This window comes from Ochotona curzoniae, unplaced genomic scaffold, assembly GCF_017591425.1.
Source record: "Ochotona curzoniae isolate NIBS_2020 unplaced genomic scaffold, NIBS_Ocur_1.0 scaffold_4812, whole genome shotgun sequence".
In the NCBI taxonomy this organism is placed as follows: Eukaryota; Metazoa; Chordata; class Mammalia; order Lagomorpha; family Ochotonidae; genus Ochotona; species Ochotona curzoniae.
In genome coordinates this window covers 987162-1000997 of record NW_024467124.1, presented here as the reverse complement: position 1 = coordinate 1000997, position 13836 = coordinate 987162, and the positions used below count along the sequence as shown (strand labels likewise).

At 43.0% G+C, this 13836-nt stretch overlaps 1 protein-coding gene across 3 annotated transcripts in view; it reads left to right on the top strand.

Annotated features, from left to right (window-relative positions):
* PTPRM (protein tyrosine phosphatase receptor type M) overlaps window positions 1-13836 on the top strand; it is a 773655-nt gene that overhangs the window by 715812 nt on the left and 44007 nt on the right. For all 3 annotated transcript variants that reach the window (XM_040970558.1, XM_040970557.1, XM_040970559.1), the window contains one exon: window positions 3395-3492. In XM_040970558.1, the coding sequence (XP_040826492.1) occupies window positions 3395-3492 (98 nt within the window). The remainder of the gene's footprint in view (window positions 1-3394; window positions 3493-13836) is intronic.

Sequence of the window (13836 nt, the reverse complement as noted above, 5' to 3'; positions counted from 1 at the left end):
TTAAGAGCCACTGCCATCAGGAGAGAGCAATTACTGGGAAGCTAGGATGGCACTCTGGTTGCCCCAGCCATGGCCTGAGCTACTTGGAGGCAGAGCCTCGGAACAAGGAAGCCTCCCTCACATGAACTGCTTTACCAAGGGGAAAGCAGTCCAATAGCAAGGTTATTGAGTGGTAATCGCACCCTTTCCGAAACCCTGGCAAAACCTGCCCCCTGTCCAGCAGTGAAACTCAAATAAAGGCACTGCATTTTTCAAGTTTTTCCATATAATTTTAGAGATATGAGTCAAAGGGCCAGTGCCATCACTGGCTTAGCCTCCATCTGTAGCACTGTCATCCCGTAAGGCTTTCAGTTTGAGTCCTGGCTACTCAACCTCCAATTCAGTTTGTTATGGCCTGAGGAAGTAGCAGAGGATAGTTCAAGTCCTTGGACTCCTGCACCCACATAGAATACCCAAAGGAAGCACCTGGATCCAGGCTTCAAATCAACCCAGCGTGGGCCATTGCATCCATTTAGGGAGTGAGTTAGCAAATGGAATGTGTCTTTCTGTCTCTCTTCTCTCTGTAACTTTGCCGTTCCAATAAAAATAAATAAATCGTTGAAAAATAAAATTTTAAAAATGAATATGAATCAAGAAAGGGGAATCCTACAAAAAATCATGTTAATGTTATTTATTACTTAGTGTATATTTAATGTAATACTTTGGCAATAATATGATTCATGCTCATGCATAGACCTATTCATACAGTTAATTCACTGAGCTCCAGCTGAGTGCCGGGAGTTCCCTAAATCACCGAGGAAATAACAGTCATGCAAGAGGGTCATGTTCCTCAGCAGGGAGAACTTGTACTAGGTAATGGCAGGATGCAGGCTGCCAAGAAAGGAAAGTGAGGAGCACTTTAGAACTGCACAGCAGGGGTCTTTGCCTGCAGTGTGTCCCGGAAGACTCCTCTTAGGCAGTGAGAAGGAGAAGCCTTGCTTCTTGCAGGCATTCATAGAGCCTACTGAGACACTGGATTTGTCCACCATGGTCGTTGTTACCAGAACTAATTCCTTCAGTTTCAGATTAAGGGCTCTGGTCCCTGAGCCTCGTGAAGGTCACTTCTGTTCCAGGGGTCACATTGGCAAGACTGCATTTGCATAAAGATGGGCTCAGTGCCTCTCTCTTCCTTGTGAATAAGTAACAAGCTGTTCAGTACATCATGTGTGTGCCTTTCCGCAAGCCTAAAACGTGGTGATTGATAGAATCTGGTGTTTATTTGTCCCCTCTGTAACCTTGGATTAAAGTCACTGAAATGTTTGACCTAAGCATCAAAGGAGTGGCACGCACATGCCAGGGGACATGGACCAGGAAGGTGGGTATAGATTCCGAGCAGGGGGCTGGCGTAAGGATTAGACAAAGACACCAGGAACTGACAGCAGCTTTTACAGGAGGGTATGCAAGCAGTCAGAGCAGCAGAGAGGGAGAGAGAGAAGTCTGCCATGGAGGACAGCCTCAACAGGAAGAAGGACAAGAAAGATTGTCTAAGAACTAACTGCTAAACAACAAAGAAGAATGGATGCTGATCGTAGGGACTCTTGGGTTGTGCCATTAATGCTGAGGGTACAGTTCTAGCTTGGAGGTGTCTGCTCATAGATAAGTTCCTTGTATTCCTTGGAAAGTTCCTTGTTTTCGTCCTGTGACTTTGCTCTTTGTAAACTGCCTGTGTGCACGTTAATTCTAAGATGCCTTATGAGGTGTTACTGCCATCAGTGTATTGATAAAGAAGACACTGAACATGAAAACCCAAAACACAAAGTCACTTCAGAAACAGAAGCAAACTTTAAATGTGTGAGCTCCAAACCCAGTCATTTGAAATGTCAAACTACAGTACAACAGGGCTCTGAATTTGCCTCAATATATATGTGATGCTGCCTATCTCTTGTGATTCCCCTAAGCTTTTGGAGATTTATTTCTTATTATCCCCTTGCTTTTCTGCTTGGCTTCTAAATATTTATCCTAGGGCCAGGTAAGCCACAGCTTCCAATGTCAGCATCTCATGTCAGAGCACCAGTTGGAGTTTCACCTGTTCTAACTTCCAGTTCAGTTCTCTACTAATGCACTTGGAAAAGCAGCAGAAGATAGCCCTGGTACATGGACTCCTGCCACCCATGTGGGAGACCTGGATGGAGTTACTGGCTCCTGGCTTCAATCTGGCTCAATTCTGGCCATAATGGCCATTTGAGGAGTGAACCAGTGGATAGAGTGTATCTTTCCCTGTCTCTCCCTGTCATTCTTTCTTAACTTGTTGTTTATTTGAAAAAAACAGAATAACAGTAAGAGGAGAGACCTAAAGACAGAGATCTTCTGTCAGCTAGCACATTCCCCAAAAGACTGCAGTAGCCAGCGCTAGATCATGCCAAAGCCAGGAGCCAGGAACTCGATCTGAGTGAGTGACTGGGAACCAAGTACGCTTGGGCCTTCCTCTTCTGCTTTCTTAAGGATATCAGCAGGGAGCTGCATCAGAATTGGAACAACTGGGACTGGAACTGATACTCCAGTATAGGATGCTGGCAGCATCACAGATGGGTGTTTTACCCACTGTGTCACATTACCAGCCCCTCTGCCTTTCAAATAGATGAATGCATTTACAAAAATAAATATTTTCACTGTTACATTTATATCTTCCAGTATACCTATATATTAAATACAGCTTTGGTTTTTTTTTTTTCTATCTGATTTGAAATTCAGTATCACCAGCATCTTGTAGTATGTATTTTTCCCCTTTTAACTTTGCGTGCCATGGAAAGAGATATTTTACTGAAATCCCAAGAGCTAAAGACATTGCTGTCCGGTCATGTTCTGCTGGGAGTGTTATTTGCAGTAAGAAGTACACTATTTAAGATTCTTCCCTTTCCTCTCACTTTAGAAAATCAGGCAGAAAAAAAATGGATTAATTTGACAGATGGCAAAGAACAAGAAAAATATTAGAAACAAGAAAGGCCATTTTTCCTATAGAGGCTCATTTCATTCTATCTACCACTTCCCTGGGATATCTGCCAATTGTTAGCAGAAAGAGTAATGCGATCCATTTTTTAAAATTTCACTCTTGAGTATTATGGAGATAAATAGCTAAATGAGGGAGAAATAACTTTCTTTCACGGCAGTAGTTTAAGAGGGGTAAAGGGAGCGCAAATGCAGATAACATTTGATGACATGAGAAAACTCAACCATGAATGAAAAATGAGCTATTTCGGTAGGTGCATGATTTTGCATCCACTCTAGAGCGCTGTGCCCATCTGTGAAAAGTGGGGGAGCTCAGTGTGGGGACCAGTGGATTGATTTGCTAGCCCCAGGAGTTTCCCAATTCAAAGTGACACCTCGGAAAACAAGCCTGTGTGCTGTGTTGCTGCAGGGCCAATGCAGGAGACCATCTATGACTTCTGGAGGATGGTGTGGCATGAGAACACCGCCAGCATCATCATGGTGACCAACCTCGTGGAAGTGGGAAGGGTAAGTGGGCTGGCCACCGCAGGTGGCACTTCACTCTCTTGCGTGGGTGGCAGCAGAAAATGAGGCACAAGCCCGGCTTGTACTCTGTAGACCCTGAAAAGCAGTCGCTTCTCTAGCCCCTCCTAGGGCTCACTGCACTTGCTTGTAAATCAGCAGTAAGCATAAGCTTGACTTGCTTTCATTGGTTGCGATAGCAACAGACAGGAGAGGCACTCAAGATTTAAACGCGGTTGTTGTCTGGTTATACCGAGCACATGAAAAATACCTCCGAGCATGGGTGCTGGCTGTTGGGCATCAAAACTCAAGGAGTGCTACATTAAACATGTCTGCATTAACTTCAGCAACACCAACTGAAACCCCCATGTCCGGCACCACATTGCATTTTTTTTAATTGGATTGAAATTCCAACAACTTCTCTTGCCTAGATTGAACTTGCCTGTACCTCAGTTTCCTGTGCAAGAGAAATTGTAAGCTTCCCTGAAGGTCTTGCATTACTTTCTTTGTGGTGACTGTGTAAGCTATTTTGGCTTAACCACAGAGCTGCTCTATGTGGCTGCAATCTCAATAGTGGTATAATATAGGATTTCTTTCCAAGTGAAACAAAAAATCAGATATTCAGGGTGCAGTTGCTGTGTTGTAAGTTCAGTTCCATAGTTGTGCTCAACTCAAGAGATGAACACGTCACTCCTCAATGTTGTGAGATCTGCCCTCAGTGGAGGCAGCTGGAGGGTGGCCGAATTCAAATACGGGGGAGCTGTCTCTGGAAGACATTGACAATGCTCTTGCAGTGAGGAGATCCTTAGTAAGTGGGAAACAGGATTCTAGCAAAAACAGTGGACCAAGAAACCTCAAAATCCTTCTACAAACATCTAGAAATTCTATATATGTGTTAATATTTGCCTATACCACATGTTTCCGTAACTAGGAGAATTCTTCATGGAAAATGTGTGTTTTGAAAAAACTAAGGGTGGATTTCAAACTTGTTTCATCCCAAAATATATCTTTTCATGCCATTTCCTCATGGACCTTCTGTAGTGTCCTCATATATGTTAAAAATGGTTAGCCTCGCCCGAGAGAGGAGAGCAAAGGACAAGAGTAGCAGTAGAGAGCAGGGGGCCTACGCAGGAGTGGACGGGTCCTTCCCGGTGAGTAGTGGGCAGCTCAGCCATCACTGTCTTGGATTGAGGGTTTTAAGCCCCACATGACTTAGGACATGGGTGATAATCCCTTCTATTAACTCCTGGAGCAAAGTGAATCACCTAATATGAATCGGAAACTACTTAGAACTGTGCTGGGCCAAGTCTCATATGCAGTCTCAGCTCTCTCTGCCCCTGTATTCCTCATCTGGAGATTCAATCAGTCCTGGATCAAAAAATTTGAAAAAACATTCTCTCCTCACTGAACATAGGTGGATCTGTTTTTTCTTGTCACTGTGGCCTGTATGGTAGAACAGCTAGAGCACGTGCCATTTACACTGTGTTAGGTATTGTAAGTCATTCCGGAGATCCTCAAGTGGCTATGGGAGGGTCTGGGTAGCTTCTGTACGGATATTCTGCCATTTGATACAAGGGACTAAAGCATTCCCCAATTTTAACACCCTCAGGAGTCCTGATAGACCTAAAAGACAAATGTGTTAAACTTGTAGGTTGCAAATAAATAAAATTAAACCTAGAAAGAAATGCATATTCTGCAAGTTGTTATTAGCAAGAAGGAAAAGTGGTGGTTTAATCCAGGAAAGTAGATGGAGAATGGAGGAAAAGCAAAGAAGGAAAAAGGGAAATAATAAATGTGAGTACAGATGTACTCAATGAAAACTCAAGAAACAAGAGTGAAAAAAAAATAAAAACTCTTCTTGTGAAAAAGCTAGTGAAACAGACGAACTTCTAGCAAGTGATCAGAAATAGAAGCAGGAAAATTTACATATAACCAACATTAAGAAAGGGTAGTGCTTTTTTATCACTACAGAATAATAATGACATTAATTTGATTCATTATGTAAGTTCATTTAAATATGACCATTCAAACCTGATTGAAAAATAAACACAATCTGAATAAGTAGTAAATTATTTAAAACTTTAGTTGTGGTCTAACAAGTTCACTTATGAAAAAGAGCACCAGACCATATGTATCTGTAAAGATATGAAATACTCAAGGAATAGGCAGTTACAAATTTTACAAATATAACTGGAAAAATAAATTTTGTATTTCCTATAAAAATTCTCACACAAAAAGACTGCTCTCCCACTTTAAGAGATAATATATTCTCTATATTAGAGCCAGACGAGGAATATCCGCAAAAGGAAAAATTGCGGTCCTTCCAATTGATGGGAAGAGCAGTGGATAGAAGCAAAGAGCCCAATTGTGGGTTTTTGTTATTAATGACCAAAGTCCAAACATGCATAAAATGCGGCTAACAGGCTGGGAGCTCAGTTCTTTGCTCACATAGACCTGGCCTTCTGCTAAGGTAACCAGACTTGTGGAAGCCCAGCTGTTGACCTCACACCTATGTGGAATGGTGAGTCATTGATATGTATGTGGATGTGAACTTGCCATACACATCCAACAGGTCTCTTCTCATAAGACATTCGAGAATGCAAACCAGGTAAAGACCTAAGCACTTGTATAACAAATAAAGCATTTAGTGGAAAACATGAGATCAGATACTTATGATGTTTGTTCTTTTAAGGTTATTTCAGAAAATCTAAATCCTACATATTTTAAGTATCAGAAAAATGTGGCTCTATCAAAATGTAAATTTTTCTGTAAAAACTTTAATAAGTAAACTAATGGAGTGAATATACTACAGAACCTTGTAGCAAGCACAAATTTGAGCAATGTTTTGTGTACTCAAATTATAGAAGCTATTTCTGTTTTCTCTGCTGGGAGCCCTGGGGGAGCACATCTGAGCTGGCTCCAAGCCGGGGGCAGCAGCCACCTGCAGCATGGCCGGCCTATAGGAGGGAGCTGAGTTGAGGCTGGAAAGACCAGGTCAAGTTCTAAAAGGATTCCGTTTCGGGGGAGGTCCCTCTTCCAGGCTTTGAAGCAGCCGCCTTCTCACTGTGACCTGACATGGTGGGGAGAAAGCAAACCTCTGTATGCCTCCTCAAAAGGACACTAAGCCTGTTGGATTGAGGCCACACTGTTATGGCCTCCTTCAAACTGAGTTACTTCTCAACAAGTCTGATCTGCACCATCCCCACACCTGGAGGTTAGAGTTTCATCCTTCTAACCTATGGATTTTGAGGGTGAACTGATATTCAGTCTATTTCAAGTCACTTCACAGGGGTCCTGAAAAGGTTAAATGTGCTTCTGCATGTTTGGCAATTAGGAAATAAATCTTCCACCCTAAGAACTCACACAGGAATTACTATAACATTTATGTTTCCACCAGCAAACCCCAAGTCCTGCAGTGATGTACACAATTATCTATTTTTACTTTTCACCTCTTTCTGCTATGAAAGCAATTGTGACTATTGGGAAAATGATTGTCAACTCCATCACTCAGCAAGCTACTGGAAGGGAAGAGACAGCCTTCCTTATTGACCTTGAACTTCCAGCACAGTACTGGGCCCTCAGTAAATACTGAGTATGTCAGAGTATAGTGTCACAGATTGAAGAGCACCTTCTAGCTTAACTGTTGCACAGCCAACTTCAAGTTTTCCTCTGTTTTCATGCAGTTTCTTTACATAAAATGTATACTCCTTTGTGAATCCCTTCAGTCATTTCACAAAATTTGTACATTGCTCTCTTAGGATGAAAAAAGAGTTGTCTATGGATAGCACACATGGTGCCTTACAGCAGTAGTCTCTCCTTCCTTGAGGGATACGTTCCGTGACTTCCAGTGGATGCCTGAACCCCTGCACGTAGGCAAGCACTGGGATACCTTGACAGTTGATCTGACAACCACAGCAGCTACTAAGGAACTAATGAGTGGGTAGCGTATACAGCTTGGATACAGTGGGGCAAAGGGAAGACTCCTGTCTCAGGCTAGGTGTCATGCCATTTCATGACATACAATGTGAAACTAAGAAACCATTTGTGGAATTTTCTGTTTATTCTTTTCAGACTACAGTAGCTGAAATCATAGAAAACCGAAGGATCAGAGAGTTTACTCTACTTTCACAATAAATGAATACCAGGAAAGTTAGACACCACCTTGGACTTTGAACATTTGCGTGGGAGATCACTTACAAGACATTCTTAGGGCCAATTATTTTGAACAGTAGATGATTGTTAAAATAGCAACTACTTTTGCATTTGTTTAAATAAGGGCATCTTTATAGTTTTGCATACTTGCAATTCCAAGCTACATTACATGCAGACTCAGAGACTTTGGAAATGAAGATGCTTCTGTTTAAAGATTTGTTGATTTTTATTGAAAAGTCAGATCTACAGAGAGAAGGAGAGACAGAGAGAAACATTTTCCATCAGCTGGTTCACTTCCCAAGTGGCTGCAATAGCCAGAGCTGAGCTGATCCAAAGCCAGGAGCCAGGGATCTCTTCGAGGTCTTCCAAATGCATGCAGGGTCTCAAGGCCTTGGGCCATCCTCGACTGCTTTCCCAAGCCACAGGAAAGGAGCTTGAAGGGAAGTGGAGCAGCTGGGACACAAACCAGCATCCGTATGGGATCCCAGCCTGTGCAAGGCAAGGACTTTAGTCACTGGGCTACCATGCTGGAGCCAAAATGAAGGTACTTTTATGTAATGCACCCTTTTATTTTAAGGTAAAAACTTAAAGAAGAAGAGAAAATTTTTCTGAAAAATATAGTAAATAAGAACAACAATACACTAAAACCAACTGTCTCTTGGATGCGGCACATCTTGCAGGGAGCTAAGTTTCATCTCAGCAGACACAGTTCTGGAAAAACGAAGAATATGTGGGCCGTGTGGTGGAATCGCCCTTCCTGCAGGCATTCAGCGTGGTCCTTTACAGTGTGGTCCATGTTGATGTGTGGTGGCAGCTGTCCCTTCTGACACAACACTGTGGAAATTTGAGCCAACAGGGTATGGCAGAAGTGGGAGAGTAGATATCTAAGTTTCCGGTACACTCATAAATCCAGCTCCATAGCCTTCACATAACTTGGTAATTTTAGCTCTAGTAAGCGTATTTTTAAGAAATTGTTAATCCCCACCATGTATATAGGGATGAAGGGGTCCCTACTCATTGCTGTCTGCCCCTTGGGCTGGTCTGGTTTCATTTAGTAATAACATTAATGACGTCTGTCCTCAAAATGTCTGGTGTGATTTGGGAGATGGGACAAGAGGCCACAGCCTATCTGGAAACATGTACTCCTCTTTTTCTAAGCTGTTTCCCGTTGTTAATCCTACACATGTTTAGAGACAGCTTCCCCACTCTATGCCTTAAAACAACCACCACCCATCCAAGAAATCAAAATGACATGGTTTTAAAGGGCAACAGCTACCTACTTAGCTTGTGTACCGCGCATAGTGTGTCCTTCATGAATTAAGCATGAGCCAGACGGGTGCGTGTTTGTTTACACTGACTTGCTGCCGATTCATTAAGGCAGAGCTGGGGACCCGCTTCGCCTCTCTTTGCCCTGAAGCACTCTGCATTAGGCAGCTTTAATTGGCGATATTGGAGCCACCAGGAAGCCTTCCCTGTCGCAGCACCTGGTGCAAAAAGACACAGACACTATACTGCCCTGCAGCGGGGTCCCCAGTACACCTGCCAGGACCTGTCATTATCTGAGACTTCCTTGTCACCACACTGCATCCCCTTTCAGCCTATGTGTTCCAGGAAGGGACCCTTGTGGGTATTCCTGGCACCTGCACACAGCTGCACACCTGGCATTTAAATGGCACTGAAATGTGTTGTGGTTGTTTTCCCTCTTTAACGAATCCACCTGAGGGACATTTAGCTTCCAATCCAGCCGCCTGGTTCCCGCGCGTTCCCATTCCCGTTCACACCGTTTGTGTGGAAATGCAGACACTGCTGTGGCATTGAGCTAATCCATCTGCCAAAAGTCTTAGAACCAAATCTGCAGGACTCCCCAAGGAGACTTTGGTGCCGGTAATTTAAGCTAATGATTTCTCAACATATTTAGTCAGTTTTATGAAGACCTCATTAGAATGTGACTGTTTATTAAAAATCCAAATGAAGTCTCACAGTCACTTAGGAAAATGATTGTTGAGTCACAACGAATAGTTCTGAAAACAGTTGATAAAATGCATTGCAGCTAAGACAAGTAGGGGCCAGAGGCTTTGGCTTCCATTGTGGCAGGTGGTGAGAGGAAACCTCCTCAATGGATGCCTCAAAGAATATCATCACCCCAAAGAATCTGGCCTGAAATTCCTTTCACAACACATGTCACTGAAAGAATAATAGGACTGAAGTGTTCAGGATGAGCACTAGATATCAGAATTAATTTTTCATTTCACATGCAAGGAAGGTATATGAAAATTTCAAATGTAAAAAAGCAAAAAAAAAAAAAGATATCATTTTTAGTAGCTGCCAGATTTAGAATCAATAGAAGGAACAATATTGCCACCCTCCTCTCCCCAGAAAGGTACTTCCTGACTCCTTTAAAAAAAAAGATTTCTCTGACTATCTATTCTACAAGGAAAGCTTAGAACCAAACAGAAGACGATCAGTGTGGATTCACACATACCTTACTAGATAAGACACAAAGATTAGTTACTCCTCACAAGGGTATGGAAGATTTCTCTGCACACCCCTCCTAAAACTGTTCTGCACCTCAACTGTTGACAAAGACCCTGTTAGATTTATAAGCCAGTCTAGACTATCCTAAAATCTACCAAGTGCAGCAAAATTATGCGTCAACACAATAAACTGCTAAATACTAAAATGAAAATAGACACGAGACAGCTGCATAGTACCCTATAGCCACTTTAAGGTGTATAGCAGCCGGTTCTGTGTACAAACAAAATTTAAGGGTCAATGAAGTAGTCACAGGATGTGGTTAAGAACCCACACTGTTATAACGTATTGGTTGCTCAATACCATGACAATTAATTCCATAATGTTGTAAATTGTTGTTGAGGTTGTGCTGGGGCTTTTAATTGATCGGGACGATATTCTGCCAGCTTTGCTTTCAGACCAGGGAGGGTCTCCCCAAGAAACTGTTGAATTTATATGGACAATAAGATGCTGGACTCTATGCTTGGTATATGTTTGCAACAAATGAATCTTGACTTAATTTGAACTGTAATACAGCAACTAGGTGGAGGAATCCACCATGGCGGAAGGGTACAAGGAGGGGATGGGGGAATCCCTGAGCCTATGAAACTGTGTCACATAATGCAACGTAATTAATTTTTTAAAAATATTTTTTATTTTTATTGGAAAGACAGATATACAGAGAGGAAGATCCTTCGTCCAATGATTCACTCCCCAAGTAGCCGCAACAGCTGGAGCTGAGCTAATCAAAAGTCAGAAGCCAGGAGCTCTTCTGGGTCTCTCACGCAGGTGCAGGGTCCCAAAACTTTGGGCCATCCTCGACTGCTTTCCCAGGCCACAGGCAGGGAGCTGGATGGGAAACGGGGTTGCCAGGATTAGAACTGGCATCCGTATGGGATCCCGAGCATGTGCAAGGAGAGGACTTTAACCACTATGCTATTGTGCTGGGCCCCTGACTCCCTTTTAACCTCTGAGCTTCTCTGTACCCAAAGATTCCAGTTTCCCCAGTAAAAAGTTAGAATGTCAACGAAAGAGCCCAATTTGTACTCTTCACAAATTGACCATAAGATGGGCTTTCTACTCCGTTCTCTACACAAGTGAATCTAGTATTTGTGATGTACTTTCTGTGTTCATGGCACTAAGAAATGCAAAGATATTTATAATTCACTTGCCTTCAACGACTGTTGAATTGTGTGATAATGAATTAAATATAAACCATTAACTTCTGCACATATAAGTAGGAATTCTGTCCAAGATGGGCAGACCTTGTGGTGCAGTGGATTAGGCTGCCATTTGGGACACGTACATCCCAATCTGAATGCCTGGGTTCAAGTCCTGCCTCTGCTTCTGATCCAGCTTCCTGCTGATGCCCTGGGAGGCAGCCAGTCATGGCTCAAGTAATTGAGTTCTGATCACCTCTATGGAAAACCCAAATGGAGTTTCCATTAGCTGTTAAAGGTGCTGGGGAGGAGTGAACCAGAAGATGAAAGATTCTCTCTCTCTCTCTCTCTCTCTCTCTCTCTCTCTCTCTCTCTCTCTTTCTCTCTCTTTCTCTCGCATGTGCATGCATTCTCTCTTTCCCCCCCACACACTTCTGCTTAAAGTAAGTGAAAGTAAGTAAATATTTATATATACACATGGATACATACATATGTAAATAAACACATCCGCCTAAGGAGATACAACACTTCTTGGAGAATGTGGTTAAGGAACCAGATCTTAGAAAGGGAAAGGATTTCAGATGGCAGGAAAGAAGGAAAGACAGTAGCCACTGTAGCAGCCCAGTAAGGGCCAAGGTGGGGAAAGAGCGAGGAAGACTGGTCAGGGCAGAGCTCTGAGGCTGAGAGGCTGGACTGAGGCTCTGGGGGCTTGTGAAGCACCTTTCCCATGAGCAGGTGGCAGCAGAAGTGCAACGTGGGTGGTATCTTTGATGATTTATTCCTCCTAATGGAAGGCGTTGAGTTGGCAAACCATATATTTCAACTAAAATGGTTAAGAAAAAATTTGGTGACTGTTAAATAACAGTTTAGAGGGGCCAACATCATAGAGTATAGCTTCTAAAGCCACTGCTTGTTGTACCTGCAGCCAGTATTGGAGTGCTGGTTCCAGCTTTCTGCTAGTGGTCTAGAAAGGCTGCAGATGATGACCCAAGAAGTTAGACTTGACTTAGATCTGACCAAGCCCTGACCCATCTGGAAAGTAAGCCAGTGAACAAAAGTGCGTTATCTATCTCTCTCTCTTTTTCTCTCTGTGTTGATCTCTCTGTCACTCTATTTCTCAAATAAATACATTTTTTATTTGAATTTTTAAAAAACCTATATTTTAATTGCCTTTTCCATGAACTTTCTCCAGTCCCTTCATAGATGTTGCTAGAACAAAACATACGTTTGCTGCATGTGATATGCATTGAGCCCTCCGTCAGACTCTGCAGAGTTCAAGTTTGTCCAGTGCTTAGCTGTTTAGGAAAGAGGGCGGCGGGGGGTGGGGGGGGGGACAGAACTATAACCTAGGGGCCTTTTACAATCACAGGATATCTGTGAGGCGGAAGAACTTAGAAAATTAAACAAATCAGGAGAGGGTAAGATTGAAAACTTGCCAAGTGAACGCCAATGGAACATGTTTGGCCAGGAGGCAGGAGGGAAGGGAACCGGGCGTTGGGCTTGGAGTCAGGCGTATGGGGTCAGACAGCTTTTTTTCTGGACCTGCTCCCAGTGGCAGGCGTGAATGCTCTTGAGTAACTGCAAACAAAAATGTAAGCAACTGTCAGGATGGCAGCTTCTTCTGAGAACAGTAGCTTTCCTGGGATGACAGGAACTAGGCCGTGGACTGAGAGATAGGAGAACATTAAGGAAAGAGCTACTTCAGCAAGGTATCCAGGACATAGGGAAGGGCCTGGCCTGCTCTACTCAAGGGGAGAAGAGGAGGAAAATGCGAAGACACCAAGAAGACTGAGTGGATGTAGCAGCACGAAGGGACTGAAATCATCACAGGAGGCAGGTGGAGAGGGACTGTGGTCCTGAAGCCGGCAGGATGCTGTGGGTTCCACCCACCTCTGAACTTCAGTTTTCACGTCACTGGGATGAAGGGAAATGGACCAAGAGAACTCTGAAGTCCAATATTTATATGCAGAATATTTTTCTATTTGTTGTTTATTTACTGGTTAAGAGATCTATTCGAGAAACAGTGGAATCTGCAGCCAGATGTGTGATAATCCACAAGGCTTCCCGACCCCTGGGCACTTAAGCATGCTGGGACTCTGAGTGCCAGCAATGGTAGAAGAGGAAGGTGGAGTCCAGATTTTAAAGAGAATGGCTCAGTACAAAGGCAGTTGCCACACCCGTAAGAAAGAGCCTTCTGCTCCTGTTTCTTCTGCATTATCATGCATAAATTTGGTAGAAATTCTGGACCAGAATGTCACAGTATAATGTCATAGGTACCAATAAAAAATTCTGTTGGGGATAAATCCATATTTTAATTTACATAGACCATAAAAATATTCAGTCTTTCATTTATAAAACAGGCTTTGAAAATAGTCTATTCTAATGGTTTTAAGCAAATGCATTCTTTCCCAAGTTCTCAAAGTCCGTACAACAATCCAGACAATCCAGTGGTTCATCCATTGGTGTGAAAAAGCAACCTACACTCCCAACACATTTCTGTTTCTCCGCCCCATGAGGAGCGGTCATG